Below are 20,300 nucleotides of genomic sequence, written 5' to 3' on the forward strand. Positions count from 1 at the left end.
TTATATAAATGATTTGGCATAAACCTCTCAGAGTGCAGTGCTTTTAAAATGCAAATGCATTTGTAAATCCGGCCCATTGGGTTTAATTGGGCGTGCTTTCTCTGTTGCACATTTAGAAGGGACCCGTGTGGTCCAGAACACGTACATAATATAAAGCGTTGTACCTATTTAGTGGTCCAATTAAAGTTATTAAAACATAGACCTTACAGAATACTTTCTTACACTGGTTTGTCAATAAACCACCTTTTCACACATGCTCGATCCTCATTTAATAATGCCTTACATTTCTTCCTGTAGGAAGAAGATGCCGTTTCACCATGTGACGGCCGGCTTGCTGTACAAGGGGAACAATTACCTGAACCGGTCGCTCTCAGCTGGCAGCGACAGTGAACAGCTGGCCAACATCTCCGTGGAGGAAATGGACGGTAAGTTGCTTGCCTCTCCCCTGCTACAAGATTACAACAGCCAAACCCGGTTTCGATTAAAAGTCTGCATATCAGACATGAGTGTCATCTATGCCATACCCATTGAGTGGACACAAAGAAACAAACCTCTCATGTTTGAGTGGGCCAGTATAAGTGGAGGCAAGGACATATGACCTGAGGAAGAAAATATACAATGAAAAGTACATCTGATGATCTTTGCATTATAAGAGTGGTTTGCGCCTCAATCCTCTACCCAGGACCAAATTACAATAATAAGGACGATGATTCATATCTTCTTAATGTTGACATGCAAGTTGAAGACTAGCTTCAGTATCCTGCTGAGGTCTTTGCCGTCTTTTGATTGTGTCACAAAACCTATGTTAAATGTCATTGGCTTGTAAAGTAAAAATACATTTGTTATTTGGTCACTGTAGACAAGATGACAAGGCATTCCTTCTTTCAATCCTGGAGGCCTGCCCTTACCTCATTTGTTATGTTCGTTAATATTTTGGGGAAAGCAATCCTGTTTGCTCATCTGTTCCATGAATTGGATGATTGCTTCTGAGCCGGCTTCGGAGTGCTTGTGTATGTGAAGTAGTGAGTAGAAGTAGATGAGTTGCAAAGCATGATAGAAGCAAGAACGAGCGCAGAAGTATATGAATTACAGATCAGGTGCAACATCACATGAGAGTATGATATGATATAGTATAAGTATATAGGGACAATAAGAATTGAAACGATTCTTTAAGGGTGTTGCCTGAGAATGGATTCTTGACAAAATTGGGCAGAACTGCTTGGAATCGCAAGCAAATGAGTACAGTTTTAGGGAATTCATGGAAATCCAGGTGTTTCCAATGGTCCTGATGTGACAAAAGAAATAATGTGCCGTTCGTTGAGTGGGGCTTTTGTGGGATTCATGTTTCTCATGCTGTATATTTGTAGCCCACAGCACAACAGGACATGACATTGATTTGTTGATGTTGTCATTCAGATTTAGAGAGTGCGAGATATGGGAAGACAACAGACATTGACTTTCAGCAACACAGCTGTTTTCTGGGTACAATCAAAGAGGCATCTCTTTATTACTTATAAACTGGGCGGAACTCCGTATTGGGGCAGACATATACTTCACATACTCTATTCTTATATGTTTTCAATCACAGCAAAGTGGGCATTTTGGGTATGTGATCCATAGCTTAAATTTTGTATTAATGTCTATTTTTTGGCCAATATTAAACTTTATCCATAGCGTTTGTTAGTTATCGACCTACAGATCCTAAACAAACATTAATTATTATTCAATCTATAGATTTATGTTTATTTAGTTTTCAGACACAAGTAATAACATCATTATTGTGACTAGAACAATTATGTCTTACATAAAAGTTTAGGCAATATTTGTCTGTTTACTATTTGAGCACAATTCCCATAGTGCTGGTGTAGCTATTTCAATTGTCCATGCTTGTTGGATCATAATTAACTAATTATTTGCAATTAATTCATCATTTATAACACAGAGACCAGTCTCTGAGTGCGGCACCGCTATTCAAACCTATGTTGCTCTGTGTTGTCTTTCTTCCTAGACAAACGGGTTGCCCCTGAGCTATCCTCCTGGCCGATCATAGTTGAACATACCCCCACAAGGACCTATGACAGTCTCTAGGAAGGATAAAAATATTGTTATTATTTCACGGTTATTACATAGGCAAATATAGCTCTTTGCCAGTGGTATGCTCCACAGTATTCAAAGTACTCATTGAGATGATACATTTTGATAGTAACTGGTGTAGTTTCAAAGTTTGGTCGCTTCTCATTTGGCAATTTTGACATGCTCTATCCCACAGAATCTCATTAGGATCACTGTAATACGATTTCAGATAAAGATACTGCTAATATGTTTGTCATGCCTCCATTCTTATTTCCTTTGAAACACACACACGCACACACACGCACCAATAGTTTATCACAAGGGCATACGACTGCATATACTACCAATGTCATTATGTAAATAATATAATTCTTAATATATCAGGTTCTGTCACATGGGCCGTGAATAGTTGAATATTTTGGAAATGTTTATGAGCAGATGTCATACTTGGTACATTTTGTGAACTCTTCTCACCTTTGCTTTTTCTAGCCAATTGCCTTGTTTCTCAAATAATGGCAAGATGCTTGGTACTAGCCTGTCTTTTAAAGCCTGTGATTTCGATAAAGATATCTCTATTTTATTTCCAGATGTGGCCAAGATATCATTGTCCATTTTGAGAAATGGGCAGTGCTTATTCAAAATCGCGCATATCTCTTCTTGCTCACATTGTGTAATGGTGATAAACCTCATATGGTTATTTTACTTGTATGTTATGTGAAATCTTTTTGCCTTTAAATAGTCTGACCTTGGTATGCAAGAAACTTTCAGGGTAATTCATAGAATTTCGCAGAAAAGTGTCGCAAGCGGCTGGCGCAGAGTGTCCGCGTGCGATTGACTGCGCCAGGCACGTGCGCTAAAACCGATTTCCGCGCACAGCGTATTCATGGATTTCATGCTCCCAAACCAGCCGTGGCGCAGAGTATCGCAGCGACCCTGCAGCAGCGCCAGTAACGCCCCCAAGAACGCCCTCGCGCAAGGAAAAGCCAGCAAAATCGCTAAATCATCGCAAAGGGCTGCGCTAACCCTGGACCAGTTTACAGGGCAGCCAAACAAGGAACGCAAAGCGGGTAACGTGCATATCAGGGGTACACGTGAAGTCATACACGCGATTAGCCAGGGTAAGTGTATTACAGGGGTACACGTGAAGTCATACACGCGATTAGCCAGGGTACGTGTATTACAGGGGTACGTGGGAAGTTTAACACGCGATTGGCCAGGGTATGTGTATTACAGGGGTACGCGGGAAGTTTAACACGCGATTGGCCAGGGTACGTGTATTACAGGGGTACGCGGGAAGTTTAACACGCGATTAGCCAGGGTAAGTGTATTACAGGGGTACACGTGAAGTCATACACGCGATTAGCCAGGGTACGTGTATTACAGGGGTACGCGGGAAGTTTAACACGCGATTGGCCAGGGTACGTGTATTACAGGGGTACGCGGGAAGTTTAACACGCGATTGGCCAGGGTACGTGTATCACAGGGGTACGCGGGAAGTTTAACACGCGATTAGCCAGTGTAAGTGTATTACAGGGGTACACGTGAAGTCATACACGCGATTAGCCAGGGTACGTGTATTACAGGGGTACGCGGGAAGTTTAACACGCGATTTGCCAGGGTACGTGTATTACAGGGGTACGCGGGAAGTTTAACACGCGATTAGCCAGGGTAAGTGTATTACAGGGGTACGCGTGAAGTTATACACGCGATTAGCCAGGGTACGTGTATTACAGGGGTACGCGGGAAGTTTAACACGCGATTGGCCAGGGTACGTGTATTACAGGGGTACGCGGGAAGTTCAACACGCGATTGGCCAGGGTACGTGTATTACAGGGGTACGCGGGAAGTTTCACATGCGATTTGGCCAGGTACGTGTATTACAGGGGTGCGTGGGAATTATCACACGCGATTTGGCTTGGTACGTGTATTACAGGGGTGTGCGGGAATTATCACACGCAATTAGGCTGGGTGGGTCCTCACAGGTGTTCCCTGTACACCCTCCACAGCCCCTGCAGGCAGCCCACAAAACAGGGGACTACCCTGCACACCTGCTCATGTCCCCCTGCACCCCCACCCCCCAGCAGTGCAGGGGCACCCTCCACCAGGCCCCCACTCATGTCTCCCACCACCCCCACCCCCCAGCCACCAGGGTCACCCTCCACCAGGCCCCCACTCATGTCTCCCACCACCCCCACCCCCCAGCAGTGCAGGGGCACCCTCCACCAGGCCCCCACTCATGTCTCCCACCACCCCCACCCCCCAGCCACCAGGGGCACCCTCCACCAGGCCCCCACTCATGTCTCCCACCACCCCCACCCCCCAGCAGTGCAGGGGCAGCCTCCACCAGGCCCCCACTCATGTCTCCCACCACCCCCACCCCCCAGCAGTGCAGGGGCAGCCTCCACCAGGCCCCCACTCATGTCCCCTATCACCCCCACCCCCCGCCACCAGGGGCACCCTCCACCAGGCCCCCACTCATGTCTCCCACCACCCCCACCCCCCAGCCACCAGGGTCACCCTCCACCAGGCCCCCACTCATGTCTCCCACAACCCCCACCCCCCAGCACTGTGGGGCACCTGCCAGTCGGCCCCCACCCATGTCCAACTCATGTCTCCCACCACCCCCACCCCCCAGCACTGTGGGGCACCTGCCAGCAGGCCCCCACCCATGTCCAACTCATGTCTCCCACCACCCCCACACCCCAGCACTGTGGGGCACCTGCCAGCAGGCCCCCACCCATGTCCAACTCATGTCTCCCACCACCCCCACCCCCCAGCCACCAGGGTCACCCTCCACCAGGGCCCCACTCATGTCTCCCACCACCCCCACCCCCCAGCAGTGCAGGGTCACCCTCCACCAGGGCCCCACTCATGTCTCCCACCACCCCCACCCCGCAGCACTGTGGGGCACCTGCCAGCAGGCCCCCACCCATGTCCAACTCATGTCACCCACCACCCCCACCCCCCAGCCACCAGGGTCACCCTCCACCAGGCCCCCACTCATGTCTCCCACCACCCCCACCCCCCAGCACTGTGGGGCACCTGCCAGTAGGCCCCCACCCATGTCCAACTCATGTCTCCCACCACCCCCACCCCCCAGCACTGTGGGGCACCTGCCAGCAGGCCCCCACCCATGTCCAACTCATGTCTCCCACCACCCCCACCCCCCAGCACTGTGGGGCACCTGCCAGCAGGCCCCCACCCATGTCCAACTCATGTCTCCCACCACCCCCACCCCCCAGCCACCAGGGTCACCCTCCACCAGGCCCCCACTCATGTCCCCTATCACCCCCACCCCCCAGCCACCAGGGTCACCCTCCACCAGGCCCCCACTCATGTCTCCCATCACCCCCACACCCCAGCAGTGCAGGGTCACCCTCCACCAGGCCCCCACTCATGTCTCCCACCACCCCCACCCCCCAGCAGTGCAGGCTTAACCTCCACCAGGCCCCCACTCATGTCCCCCTGCACCCCCACCCCCCTGCCACCATGTGCAGCCCCCACCAGGTCCTCACAATCCCCAATCATGTGCGTAATGGTCATCCTCCACAGCCAAAAAGACCTACCAAGTAACCCATTCACCCACATGGAAATGGAAATCACATGTTACACCCCCAATGTACATGAAGCAAATGAACCCATGTCCGTCACACACATATTTTCAAATTGAATGGGAAAACACACAACATGACATGCATGAAACCAATGAGATGAAACCACACAGTGAACAATGGAAAAAAAAATGTATTGAAAAAAATACAAATGCCAAAGAAAGAAAACTAACTACAATGTAAATGTGAAAAAATAAGCTGCATGTCCGCATAAAAACACAAAACTAGAAAATCAAATCCAAAAAATTATGTCCAAAGTGAAATGTAAAAACTCTCCATGCAACAAAGAACTATGTACAAAAATAACAAGGGTCCATCATCACAACTGAACTAAGGAAACCTCCTAAAAAACCTACCTAAATATCAACTATATACAAAAAGTGGAGCAGTGTCCGTCGACTCCAAATAATAATAAGAACGAAAGGAAACCTAAAACTAAAGAACTATATACAAAGGCGGCGGGCAAGTCCAGCGGCTCACTCTGTGGTGTTCCGGGCCAGGGCATCATCGAACTCCTGTTCGATGTCCCGGAGGCGGTCCAGTTCCATGGCCCCGAGGGTCCGCAGGGACGACGCCGTGTCCTCCTCCAACCCCCTGCGGATTGCCTCGAGGCACTCGGCCTGCCTCAGGGCCCTCCGCATGGAGTTCTCCGCCCTGACCATTGTGAGCCGCGCCTCTTCCGCCCGCCGCCGCTCCGCACCTATGGCGTGGCCCAACCGCTGCCACACGGAAGACACTCTCTGTCCTGGGTCCTCCTGCCCTCCGGCCGATGCCTGCCCCTCCGATGTCGAAGGCCCCGAGCCTTCATGGCTCCCACCATCTTGCTGCTGCTGCTGCTCTGCCTCTGCCCGTGCACTGCCTCCTGCTGCCTGCACATCCTCCGCCGGCTGGGGTGCAGTTGTTGATGTGGCCACCCCTGCTGGACGTCCGACTCCCGACTGTGGCAGGGATGCCTCCTCCACCAGCCTGGCCGCACTGTCAGAGGCAGCTCCACAGGGCACCCAGGTGACTGATGGGTGGGAAGATGGCACAGAGGACGACTGGCGCGTAGGGGGTCCAGTTGAGGAGGGGGTCGGAGCAAGCCCCATCAGACAGCGGAATCCGGCCTGGGTGACCTGTCCCAGCAGGCTGACGTGGTCAACGAGCCATTCGAGATGACGTGCAGTCTCTCCATGAAAAGACTGCAGGTCACCTCGCATGGCCCGTTGACGCAACGCCACGCCAGCCAGGACAGGCTCAACCCGGTCCTGGATGGCCACGTCCGCAGGCAGAGGAAGGCCAGTTGACGTCAGCTCATCCCCTGCCTGAAAACGGGTCTGGACGTAGGCATCCCTGCTGGTGCAAGATGATGCAGGGACAGGATCGGGGACAGGATTGCACACAGGCACCTCCGCGGCCGCCTGTGCTGCCTCCTGTCCCTGGTCCTGCACTGCACCACTAGCACCAGTGGGATCCCCACCTCCAGACCCCGTCTCTGGTGCTTGCGCGGCCCCCTCCTCCACCAAACCCCCCACCAACCTGGATGACTCTGTGCCATCTTCCCCTGTTGGGCCCTGTGGGGTCCCAGCTGCCCCTTCTGCTGCCGAGGAGTCCAACTGCAACCTCCGCCTCTTGGACCTCCCCCCGGCAGCTGCGGCCTGGGACGCGGCACCGGACTCCTCACTCCCCGACGAGATGACAACACGGGAGGGGAGCCGGGCCTTGCGTCTCCGGCTGGCGGTCGGATCCCCGCCGCTGTGCTCCACAGCACCTTCTCCGCCCTCTTCATCAGTTGACGCTGCAGACAGGGAGAAACAAAACACAGGCATCAGGGCACTGTACAATGGACACATACACGCATGACAGTTGCACATGAGTGGCATTGGCAAACCTCAGACATGTCATCACAATCCCCAACACACATGTCATTGCAACTGGCACACATGAGCCATACCACAGCCATATCGCAACTGCCACCACCATCCCTACACATACAACAGCATCAGCAGCCAAAGGGGAGCCATACATCACATGCAACACAGGAAGTGCACCACACATGTACACACACCACCACACTTGCATGCATGTCTACACCTCTGCCAAGTGTCGCACTGTTCAGACGGGCATCCATGTCACATCTGCCAATCAGGCTTCCACATACCGCTGTCACATGCATCCATGTAGCATCACTGTTGCACCTTTGACAAATACACACACATGCACATGTACACAGTGCTCATACATGCAGCCGAAAACAACATACATGCCTGACATCACGGACATGTCTACTTACATACACATTCATCCAAACATGTGTGCACGCACAACTGCATTTGCCATGCAAGCCCACACACACAAGCACCATCCATGTCTCACACATTACAGCCCTCGCATGTGTCAGCCCCACGGCCCTGTACACCCCCACCCATACTCCACCCCATACAAACAGATGTGCAACCGGCACAATGGGGAATGATCACCACACGCCCTGCTCACAACCAGGATGCATGTACACTCACCGCTCGACTCCAGACGGCTCTGCTTCTCTAGGACCTGGACGTGGAGCGCTGGGGATATGCGTTCCAGGACCCCCATCTGTTCTTCCGACAAGTGGCCCCGGCGCCCCTTGGCATCCGCTGCCTTCAAGAGGCGCCGGGCCTTGTTCAGGGTCCTGGACCTGAAGTCCTCCCAGCGCTTCCTGACATGTTGTAAGTCCCGGACTGCCACCCCCTCCGCGTTGATGGCAGTCACGATGTCTGTCCAGATCCGAGTCCGTCCTTCCTTGTCGGCGCGGGAACTTCCAAAGAGGGCATCATACTGCCCCAGGACTTGCTCCACCAGGACACCAACTTCGGTGGCACTGAAGCTGGTGCCCCTCTGCCTCTCTGGCCGGGGGTTGTCAGTGGTCACAGATGGTGTTAGCCCCGACATGACAACCCCAGAGGCAGGAGTGGGTGGGCAACTGGGTCCTGGGGCTGGGCTGTGGAGCGATGGAATTCCAGTCGGGAGTCTTCGGTTCCAGCAGGGGTGGTCACAGCAACAGCACCCCTGGCTGATGTGCAGGCAGCAAATGGCAGTGCACGTGGGCAGCAGGCAGTCAGGCAGCAGCAGATAGCAGGTGGGAGCGTGCTCGGGGCTCTGGGGGGCAGTAATTCGGCCTTCTGGGCAGGAGCGTGGTCTCCCGTGTGCTCACGCGTGGCCAGCTTGGTACGGAGTGAATTGGCACGTGAAAATCCTGCACGTCAGCGTGAAAACCGAGGAAAGGCCCTTAGCGCGTAAGCGCGTCAGCACGCATACGCGATTCCATTGGACCAAAGGCCCTCAGCGCGTAAGCGCGTCTGTGACGTGACCCGCACGGGTGTTTCCCACACAGCACGTGATGACAGAGCACACGTGGAAAGACTGCACGTCAGAGTCTCATTGCGTGTGATTGGTGGAAATGGCCGTACACCGGGATACAGGTGCGCTGACGTACTTGCGTGTGTAAGTGTCCGCGCACACCTCATATACACGTACATAGGCCAATCGCGTGTACACGCACTTTTGTCCAATTACACGCGATGAGACTCTGACGTGCAGTCTTTCCACGTGTGCTCTGTCATCACGTGCTGTGTGGGAAACACCCGTGCGGGTCACGTCACAGACGCGCTTACGCGCTGAGGGCCTTTGGTCCAATGGAATCGCGTATGCGTGCTGATGCGCTTACGCGCTAAGGGCCTTTCCTCGGTTTTCACGCTGACGTGCAGGATTTTCACGTGCCAATTCACTCCGTACCAAGCTGGCCACGCGTGAGCACACGGGAGACCACGCTCCTGCCCAGAAGGCCGAATTACTGCCCCCCAGAGCCCCGAGCACGCTCCCACCTGCTATCTGCTGCTGCCTGACTGCCTGCTGCCCACGTGCACTGCCATTTGCTGCCTGCACATCAGCCAGGGGTGCTGTTGCTGTGACCACCCCTGCTGGAACCGAAGACTCCCGACTGGAATTCCATCGCTCCACAGCCCAGCCCCAGGACCCAGTTGCCCACCCACTCCTGCCTCTGGGGTTGTCATGTCGGGGCTAACACCATCTGTGACCACTGACAACCCCCGGCCAGAGAGGCAGAGGGGCACCAGCTTCAGTGCCACCGAAGTTGGTGTCCTGGTGGAGCAAGTCCTGGGGCAGTATGATGCCCTCTTTGGAAGTTCCCGCGCCGACAAGGAAGGACGGACTCGGATCTGGACAGACATCGTGACTGCCATCAACGCGGAGGGGGTGGCAGTCCGGGACTTACAACATGTCAGGAAGCGCTGGGAGGACTTCAGGTCCAGGACCCTGAACAAGGCCCGGCGCCTCTTGAAGGCAGCGGATGCCAAGGGGCGCCGGGGCCACTTGTCGGAAGAACAGATGGGGGTCCTGGAACGCATATCCCCAGCGCTCCACGTCCAGGTCCTAGAGAAGCAGAGCCGTCTGGAGTCGAGCGGTGAGTGTACATGCATCCTGGTTGTGAGCAGGGCGTGTGGTGATCATTCCCCATTGTGCCGGTTGCACATCTGTTTGTATGGGGTGGAGTATGGGTGGGGGTGTACAGGGCCGTGGGGCTGACACATGCGAGGGCTGTAATGTGTGAGACATGGATGGTGCTTGTGTGTGTGGGCTTGCATGGCAAATGCAGTTGTGCGTGCACACATGTTTGGATGAATGTGTATGTAAGTAGACATGTCCGTGATGTCAGGCATGTATGTTGTTTTCGGCTGCATGTATGAGCACTGTGTACATGTGCATGTGTGTGTATTTGTCAAAGGTGCAACAGTGATGCTACATGGATGCATGTGACAGCGGTATGTGGAAGCCTGATTGGCAGATGTGACATGGATGCCCGTCTGAACAGTGCGACACTTGGCAGAGGTGTAGACATGCATGCAAGTGTGGTGGTGTGTGTACATGTGTGGTGCACTTCCTGTGTTGCATGTGATGTATGGCTCCCCTTTGGCTGCTGATGCTGTTGTATGTGTAGGGATGGTGGTGGCAGTTGCGATATGGCTGTGGTATGGCTCATGTGTGCCAGTTGCAATGACATGTGTGTTGGGGATTGTGATGACATGTCTGAGGTTTGCCAATGCCACTCATGTGCAACTGTCATGCGTGTATGTGTCCATTGTACAGTGCCCTGATGCCTGTGTTTTGTTTCTCCCTGTCTGCAGCGTCAACTGATGAAGAGGGCGGAGAAGGTGCTGTGGAGCACAGCGGCGGGGATCCGACCGCCAGCCGGAGACGCAAGGCCCGGCTCCCCTCCCGTGTTGTCATCTCGTCGGGGAGTGAGGAGTCCGGTGCCGCGTCCCAGGCCGCAGCTGCCGGGGGGAGGTCCAAGAGGCGGAGGTTGCAGTTGGACTCCTCGGCAGCAGAAGGGGCAGCTGGGACCCCACAGGGCCCAACAGGGGAAGATGGCACAGAGTCATCCAGGTTGGTGGGGGGTTTGGTGGAGGAGGGGGCCGCGCAAGCACCAGAGACGGGGTCTGGAGGTGGGGATCCCACTGGTGCTAGTGGTGCAGTGCAGGACCAGGGACAGGAGGCAGCACAGGCGGCCGCGGAGGTGCCTGTGTGCAATCCTGTCCCCGATCCTGTCCCTGCATCATCTTGCACCAGCAGGGATGCCTACGTCCAGACCCGTTTTCAGGCAGGGGATGAGCTGACGTCAACTGGCCTTCCTCTGCCTGCGGACGTGGCTATCCAGGTCCGGGTTGAGCCTGTCCTGGCTGGTGTGGCGTTGCGTCAACGGGCCATGCGAGGTGACCTGCAGTCTTTTCATGGAGAGACTGCACGTCATCTCGAATGGCTCGTTGACCACGTCAGCCTGCTGGGACAGGTCACCCAGACCGGATTCCTCCGTCTGATGGGGCTTGTTCCGACCCCCTCCTCAACTGGACCCCCTACGCGCCAGTCGTCCTCTGTGCCATCTTCCCACCCATCAGTCACCTGGGTGCCCTGTGGAGCTGCCTCTGACAGTGCGGCCAGGCTGGTGGAGGAGGCATCCCTGCCACAGTCGGGAGTCGGACGTCCAGCAGGGGTGGCCACATCAACAACTGCACCCCAGCCGGCGGAGGATGTGCAGGCAGCAGGAGGCAGTGCACGGGCAGAGGCAGAGCAGCAGCAGCAGCAAGATGGTGGGAGCCATGAAGGCTCGGGGCCTTCGACATCGGAGGGGCAGGCATCGGCCGGAGGGCAGGAGGACCCAGGACAGAGAGTGTCTTCCGTGTGGCAGCGGTTGGGCCACGCCATAGGTGCGGAGCGGCGGCGGGCGGAAGAGGCGCGGCTCACAATGGTCAGGGCGGAGAACTCCATGCGGAGGGCCCTGAGGCGGGCCGAGTGCCTCGAGGCAATCCGCAGGGGGTTGGAGGAGGACACGGCATCGTCCCTGCGGACCCTCGGGGCCATGGAACTGGACCGCCTCCGGGACATCGAACAGGAGTTCGATGATGCCCTGGCCCGGAACACCACAGAGTGAGCCGCTGGACTTGCCCGCCGCCTTTGTATATAGTTCTTTAGTTTTAGGTTTCCTTTCGTTCTTATTATTATTTGGAGTCGACGGACACTGCTCCACTTTTTGTATATAGTTGATATTTAGGTAGGTTTTTTAGGAGGTTTCCTTAGTTCAGTTGTGATGATGGACCCTTGTTATTTTTGTACATAGTTCTTTGTTGCATGGAGAGTTTTTACATTTCACTTTGGACATAATTTTTTGGATTTGATTTTCTAGTTTTGTGTTTTTATGCGGACATGCAGCCTATTTTTTCACATTTACATTGTAGTTAGTTTTCTTTCTTTGGCATTTGTATTTTTTTCAATACATTTTTTTTTCCATTGTTCACTGTGTGGTTTCATCTCATTGGTTTCATGCATGTCATGTTGTGTGTTTTCCCATTCAATTTGAAAATATGTGTGTGACGGACATGGGTTCATTTGCTTCATGTACATTGGGGGTGTAACATGTGATTTCCATTTCCATGTGGGTGAATGGGTTACTTGGTAGGTCTTTTTGGCTGTGGAGGATGACCATTACGCACATGATTGGGGATTGTGAGGACCTGGTGGGGGCTGCACATGGTGGCAGGGGGGTGGGGGTGCAGGGGGACATGAGTGGGGGCCTGGGGGAGGTTAAGCCTGCACTGCTGGGGGGTGGGGGTGGTGGGAGACATGAGTGGGGGCCTGGTGGAGGGTGACCCTGCACTGCTGGGGTGTGGGGGTGATGGGAGACATGAGTGGGGGCCTGGTGGAGGGTGACCCTGCACTGCTGGGGTGTGGGGGTGATGGGAGACATGAGTGGGGGCCTGGTGGAGGGTGACCCTGGTGGCTGGGGGGTGGGGGTGGTGGGAGACATGAGTTGGACATGGGTGGGGGCCTGCTGGCAGGTGCCCCACAGTGCTGGGGGGTGGGGGTGGTGGGAGACATGAGTGGGGCCCTGGTGGAGGGTGACCCTGGTGGCTGGGGGGTGGGGGTGGTGGGAGACATGAGTTGGACATGGGTGGGGGCCTGCTGGCAGGTGCCCCACAGTGCTGCGGGGTGGGGGTGGTGGGAGACATGAGTGGGGCCCTGGTGGAGGGTGACCCTGCACTGCTGGGGGGTGGGGGTGGTGGGAGACATGAGTGGGGCCCTGGTGGAGGGTGACCCTGGTGGCTGGGGGGTGGGGGTGGTGGGAGACATGAGTTGGACATGGGTGGGGGCCTGCTGGCAGGTGCCCCACAGTGCTGGGGTGTGGGGGTGGTGGGAGACATGAGTTGGACATGGGTGGGGGCCTGCTGGCAGGTGCCCCACAGTGCTGGGGGGTGGGGGTGGTGGGAGACATGAGTTGGACATGGGTGGGGGCCTACTGGCAGGTGCCCCACAGTGCTGGGGGGTGGGGGTGGTGGGAGACATGAGTGGGGGCCTGGTGGAGGGTGACCCTGGTGGCTGGGGGGTGGGGGTGGTGGGAGACATGAGTTGGACATGGGTGGGGGCCTGCTGGCAGGTGCCCCACAGTGCTGGGGGGTGGGGGTGGTGGGAGACATGAGTTGGACATGGGTGGGGGCCTACTGCAGGTGCCCCACAGTGCTGGGGGGTGGGGGTGGTGGGAGACATGAGTTGGACATGGGTGGGGGCCTACTGGCAGGTGCCCCACAGTGCTGGGGGGTGGGGGTGCAAGGGGACATGTGTTGGTGTTCAAGGAGACATGTGCCTTTGCTGGGGGGCATGCCCATGTTGGGTGGGCTGCCTGCGGGACATGACCAGGGATGCAGGGTAGTCCCCTGTGGTGTGGGCTGCCTGCAGGGGCCGTGGAGGGTGTACAGGGTACACCTGGGAGGACCCACACTGTCAAATCACATGTGGGACTCCCCGGCACCCCTGAAATACACGTACCGTGCAGAAATCGCGTGTAAAACTTCCCGCGCACCCCTGAAATACACGCGCCCAGCCTATTCGCGTGTAAAACTTCCCGCGCACCCCTGAAATACACGCGCCCAGGCTATTCGCGTGTGGAACTTCCCGCGCACCCCTGAAATACACGGGCCCAGGCTATTCGCGTGTGGAACTCCCCGCGCACCCCTGAAATACACGCGCCCAGGCTATTCGCGTGTGGAACTTCCCGCGCACCCCTCAAATTCACGCGCCCAGGCTATTCGCGTGTGGAACTTCCCGCGAACCCCTGAAATACACGCGCCCAGCCTATTCGCGTGTGGAACTTCCCGCGCACCCCTGAAATACACGCGCCCAGCCTATTCGCGTGTGGAACTTCCCGCGCACCCCTGAAATACACGCGCCCAGGCTATTCGCGTGTGGAACTTCCCGCGAACCCCTGAAATACACGCGCCCAGGCTATTCGCGTGTGGAACTTCCCGCGAACCCCTGTAATACACGTAGCCCGCTCCCCCAGGCCCGATCGCGTGAGGAACTTCCCGCGCACCCCTCAAATTCACGCGCCCAGGCTATTCGCGTGTGAAACTTCATGCGAACCCCTGAAATACACGTAGCCCGCTCCCCCAGGCCCGATCGCGTGAGGAACTTCACGCGAACCCCTGTAATACACGTAGCCCGCTCCCCCAGGCCCGATCGCGTGTGGAACTTCCCGCGCACCCCTCAAATTCACGCGCCCAGGCTATTCGCGTGTGAAACTTCACGCGAACCCCTGAAATACACGTAGCACGCTCCCCCAGGCCCGATCGCGTGAGGAACTTCACGCGAACCCCTGTAATACACGTAGCCCACTCCCCCAGGCCCGATCGCGTGTGGAACTTCACGCGAACCCCTGTAATACACGTAGCCCGCTCCCCCAGGCCCGATCGCGTGTGGAACTTCACGCGAACCCCTGAAATACACGTAGCCCGCTCCCCCAGGCCCGATCGCGTGAGGAACTTCACGCGAACCCCTGTAATACACGTAGCCCGCTCCCCCAGGCCCGATCGCGTGAGGAACTTCACGCGAACCCCTGTAATACACGTAGCCCGCTCCCCCAGGCCCGATCGTGTGAATAACTTCACGCGAACCCCTGTGATGCACGTACCCTGCAAATCGCGTGTGACACTTCCCGCGCACCCCGGTATACATGCACACGTATTTTTTGTCAGCGGGTGTCCGTGTTTGTGGGTACCCCTTTGCACGTCATTTTTCCTGGAGGGCCACAGTATGGGACATTCATCATGGCAGTATATAGGTGCTATTTGTTGGCGCACCTTTTGGCGCACATTTCTTACAGCCGCAGAGACGCTACCGCCTCCTTTCTTGTGGCGGTCGTGTTTGTGCCTGTGCGCTGGTTTGAGCGTGCGCTTTTTTCCCCTATTCTATTCCATGAATACGTGTTGTAGGCGAGCGTGTGGGCGTTCCGCGCACTTGTGCCCTGTACTTCCCCCGTGACGCCCACGTTTTGGCAAGTTGTTCCCCATTCCGAGTGTTACGCCCGTGTTCCGCCTACTTTTATTGCGTGCGCCGCGCTATGTGCGAATTTCGCTGTGGCCTGTGCGATTTTCGCTGTGACCTGGCGCACGCTGTTAGATGGCCTGTGCGCCAACGTGCGCCAACGTGCGCCAACGTGCGCCGCGCACTTTTTTTTCGCACATCCGCTGGTTTTCTCGCGCACGGCCTTCCATGAATCGACGTGCGCTGCTTTTCGTGCGATTTTCGCACGTTCACTGCGATTTTCGCTATTCCACTGCGATTCGCACGTTTTTGCCCACTTGCGCCGCGCTAATTATTCCATGAATCGGCCTCTATGTTGGATGATGCTTGTTAATGAACTGTCTAGGGTACTTCCGGGCTTTAAATCGTCTGAGTATTGGTTTGGCCTATGCTTCAAACTCTGATTCTAGGGTCATGTTTCTTTTTCTCAAATAAACTCTCCCAGCTGAATGCTCCTTTTTAGGGGGGAGGGGTGTTTGGGTGACTGATTTTCGCATGTAACACCGCTTATGATGGGCTTTCGATATAGGTTGCGGATTAATGTCTCCTCCTTAATTCTAGCTTGATATCTAAAAGACTAACTCTGTGCTGATTTTCGCTGTGGAAAATCACAAACTCACATTATAGCTATTTCGAATATAAATATATTCAGGAAATCAGCTGACCATTCCAAATGACAAGAGGTTCATCTACGTAGCAAGATTATATCGTTTTATGGTCTGTAAACTTACCATTCTTGATGTCTCATACAGTGATTGCCTCCAACCATACTATTACTAAACTAGGATAGGTAGGTGCAAAGGATTATCCCATTGACATCTTTGAACAGAGACTTCTTTATCAAAGAGAAAATGCTGCTGTGCAAGCAAAAATGGGACACCTGTAAACGCATCTCATTGTGTTGCTGCTACTTTACAGCAACCAAAGGAGGTGATGGGTGGAAGGTTTTGAAGTAATCTGAAAATCTGGCATTGCCCTGGGCAACCCTTCTGACCATTGTTCTTTGCCTGCCAGGCCATTAAATAAAGGGGACAACCATATGCAAATCAGGCTCCCCAAAAGGGGTAGTCTAGCCCAAACTGCTTGGTCACATCCCTTCTGGACGAGACCACAAGCATCCCCAGACATGTTTTGGCCTCAGTGGGCGCTATCACTGAGGTGCAACTTGGGCCTCGAAGACCAGCAGGCACTGCACCCTCATCTGGGCATACCTGTCAACTTGCTACCGCTGGTACCTTACAGAATAATAGTCCAAACAGAATCTGCATGCTTCTAGTTCAATATGGTGCACTTTGCTGGTGTAAAGGAACACCACATATAGGTATTTACAAAAATGTTTTAACATGAGAATGTCCCATTGAAAACATGTTTGTAATGCAAGCCCATAAAGTCACCAAAATATAGGTATCTTCCCATATTAGGTCATCAATAAGGCATCCAGTTCAGATATGTTATATACATTCATTCAAGGAAAAGACGTTAGTTGCAGGGATGTGAAGGTGAGCAATACATTGTAACAAACCCCTTGAAATTCAAGTAAAATTCTTTAGCTGCAGGGATGTTAAGGTGAGAACTTAATGCAACAAAACCCTTGAAATTCTACTAAAGCCACCTTGACTTTGCGCCCCCTGTTGCGCAGCCTATGACCACAATGATGACATCACAGATCACATCACTGATGACATCTTTAATTACATTACAACAGTAACTGTGATTACGCGTGGTCTTTCAGCCATGGTTAATGTGCATTTCCAAATATATTTTAAAACATCAATGGGTTCTAGTCACGGCCTTCAGTTATGGACAGTGGTCAGAACCGTCACCCATGTGAACTGAATATTTTAAAACACTAGCAGGCTACCACCCATACATTTTGACCTTTACCAGTGGATACAGCTTTCAGCTGTGTCCACTGTATATTATATACACCGACCAGGCACTAGCCATGGACTTTAGGACAATACTGGCCAGTGGCCACAATCTTTGGCTGTGCCCACTATATATTCTAACATATATATGGGCAACTAGCCATGGCCTTTGACCTTGAGCAGTTTGTACATCTTTTCGCCATATCCACTGTATTTAAAATAATAAAATGCAATATGCGATGGCCTTCGGCCGTGGTTTATAATGACATTTTCGAATGTCACATTTTCGAATGCCATTTTGTCGAATGAAAAATGCCGGAATTTTTTTTTGAATGTTTTTCTTTTTTGTTTAATGGGGGTCCCCCCAACCCTGTCTTTTTTTTATTGACACTTTTTTTTTACTAACTAAACCAAAAAAACATAAAATAAAAAATATATATTCAGAATTTCGTTTTCTGCATTTTTTTTATAATAAAATGGCATTCAAAAATGTGCGTTCAAAAATGTAACTGGATGCCTTCGGCCGTGCACACTGTGTATTATACAATACTAACCACCACTAGCTATGGCCTTGGGTGTCAGGGTGGAAGTCACTGCCCTGATGTGGTGTTGAGGTTTACATTGAAGGAGGTGACCCAAGCAATGTTAATTCAAGCACATAATCGGGCCCCGAGTCCTTGAGTCCCGATGCAGTTCCTGTGGATTTTTATCAGGATTTACCAGAACTATGGGCTCCACCATACTCAGGTGTAATTCCTGCATCGGAATGATGCTATTATATTTCCAATATTTACGAAACGGGATTGTGAGATGATATGATTGGTTATTTATAATGCACTTAATACCCAGAGGTTTCTAAGTGCAGACCCGAGGATCAAACCTATGTTGCTCCGTGTCGTCTTGCTTCCAAGGCGAGCACATTGCCCCTGAGCTATTCTCTCTCCCTGTGCAAGTCTCCTAGCCTATAGACCTATTTCTCTTCTGGATACAACTATTACATTTTTTGGAAAGGTGGGGTTGGGACATCTGGAGAATTAGTTATTAAGAAATTCTATACTAGCTGATATTCGGCTTAGTTTTAGGCCTAGCATGGGGACAGGGGATCAGGCCTTAAATTTGTATGTGGGTTTGGAGCAGTCAATTTATATTAGGAGGTTGTGTATTTATTCAGCATTCATGGCCCTGAGCAGTGCCTTTGATAAGCCTAATAGAGCAAAATTATGGAGAGTGCTCATGTCATGGGATTCCCCAGTTGAATTATTGACTGTACGTAAGGGGATACACAGAGACAAACATGCATGTGTCCGTTATGGGGATATGGGCCAATGCACACATTACTTTGACATTAATAAGGGAGTTCTCCAAAGCTCTGTTTTGGTGCCAGTTTTATTTACTCTATATAATAATGGTTTAGAAAAAGCCCTTTTGGATAAGAACACAGATTACCCAAAAATATGCAATAGAGTTTTCCCCATTTTTGCCTACGCGGATGATACCATTTTAATTGCTCTCACCCTAAAGCCACTTCTAAAGTTGATATCTGCTTACACACAATTCATGAATGAGCTGAATTTAAAAGTCAACTTAGCTAAATCAGGCATGATGGCTTGTGCACCTGGGGATAAGATAATACAAATGAGTACAATGTTGTGCGAGGGGATAGCTATACGCAGAGTAGCTGAATTTGATTATGTGGGTACACGTTTTTCTACATCTCTGGCTGGTAAAGCTCATGTCAGCGAACAAAATATTTGGATCAGCCAATGTTTGGGGGGAGTTGCTCATTTTATGGGAATGTGTCAGGGCCAACCCTGACAGGTGGTTTAAATGTCTATAATACCGAACCAATGGCAGCAACCAATTATGGCGCAGCACTATGGGGTTTTGAGAACATAACGGAACTACAAACTACTGAGAATACATGTTTTAAACGGCTGCTTTGACTCCCCACTTCTAAAGCCAGTTTTGCAGTTCAGGTGGAGTTGGGTGCTGGCCATCTGGAAGATGAATGGCGCCTGGCCCCTCTCTATCATTGGCTGGAAATCTGGGCCAATCCCAAGGTGCTACTCAAGCAATGTATAATCAAGGAGCTGCTGAGCAGGAAAAGTGTAATGTAGATCTGCTGGTTGTGTTAAAATTAGGCTTTTGAGACCGAATCTGCACGCACTTTTATCCCTGATATCGTGTTGACTATTGCCCAAAAAACAGCTATATAGACAGCTTTCAAAAAATGATGAAAGCACAACAGGAATCCAAGGAAATGATGATTAGTTTTAATAGGCGGTATGCAATTGTTATTACCATTGAGTTGTTGCAATTTTACCTTACACTTAGCCATAGCCGATCAGCTCTATGGTGGATCACAAGAACACGTTTTACAGCCTTTGGCTAAGAGCCGATACTATTAAATGGCAGGGTTTTCCTGCTGATACCAGTTGTCCCATGTGTGGGGCAGACACGGAAGTCTAATTGCATTATGTCTTCTTTTGTCCTGCCTATTCTGAAATTCGCAAACAAACCATTTTACCAGTTTTAAGACAACTTTCATTTTCACAATGTCGCCCAGCGCTTTATTATCTTTTGATGGCCAATTCATGTTTTATGGCTTGGGCACTACTGTTTTTTTCGAAGGGTAAACAAAGTGATGAAAGCACTGGCTGAGTAAAATTGATGTTGCATTATGTGTGTACTGGATTTTGTAATGTGCATGTAGTATTAACATATGCAAGCTTTCTTTTTCGACTATGGAGGGGCTGTTCTATCTGAAGAAACATGACCATCCAGGGTGCTAAGAGGGATGCATTTTATATTGTTTTACTGTGCAAGTTTTATGAATTTGATATGGATATGCAGAATTTTTCTT

At 52.4% G+C, this 20,300-nt stretch overlaps 1 protein-coding gene across 1 annotated transcript in view; it reads left to right on the forward strand.

The window, feature by feature from the left end:
• Window positions 1-20,300, forward strand: part of CALN1 (calneuron 1) — a 2,795,902-nt gene that overhangs the window by 480,344 nt on the left and 2,295,258 nt on the right. The window contains exon 2 of the mRNA XM_069614884.1: window positions 298-425. Coding sequence (XP_069470985.1) covers window positions 305-425 — 121 coding nt within the window. The 5' untranslated portion in view covers window positions 298-304. The remainder of the gene's footprint in view (window positions 1-297; window positions 426-20,300) is intronic.

The sequence above is a fragment of the Ambystoma mexicanum genome, chromosome 9 (genome assembly GCF_040938575.1).
Source record: "Ambystoma mexicanum isolate Mex_15411 chromosome 9, UKY_AmexF1_1, whole genome shotgun sequence".
Lineage (NCBI taxonomy): Eukaryota > Metazoa > Chordata > Amphibia > Caudata > Ambystomatidae > Ambystoma > Ambystoma mexicanum.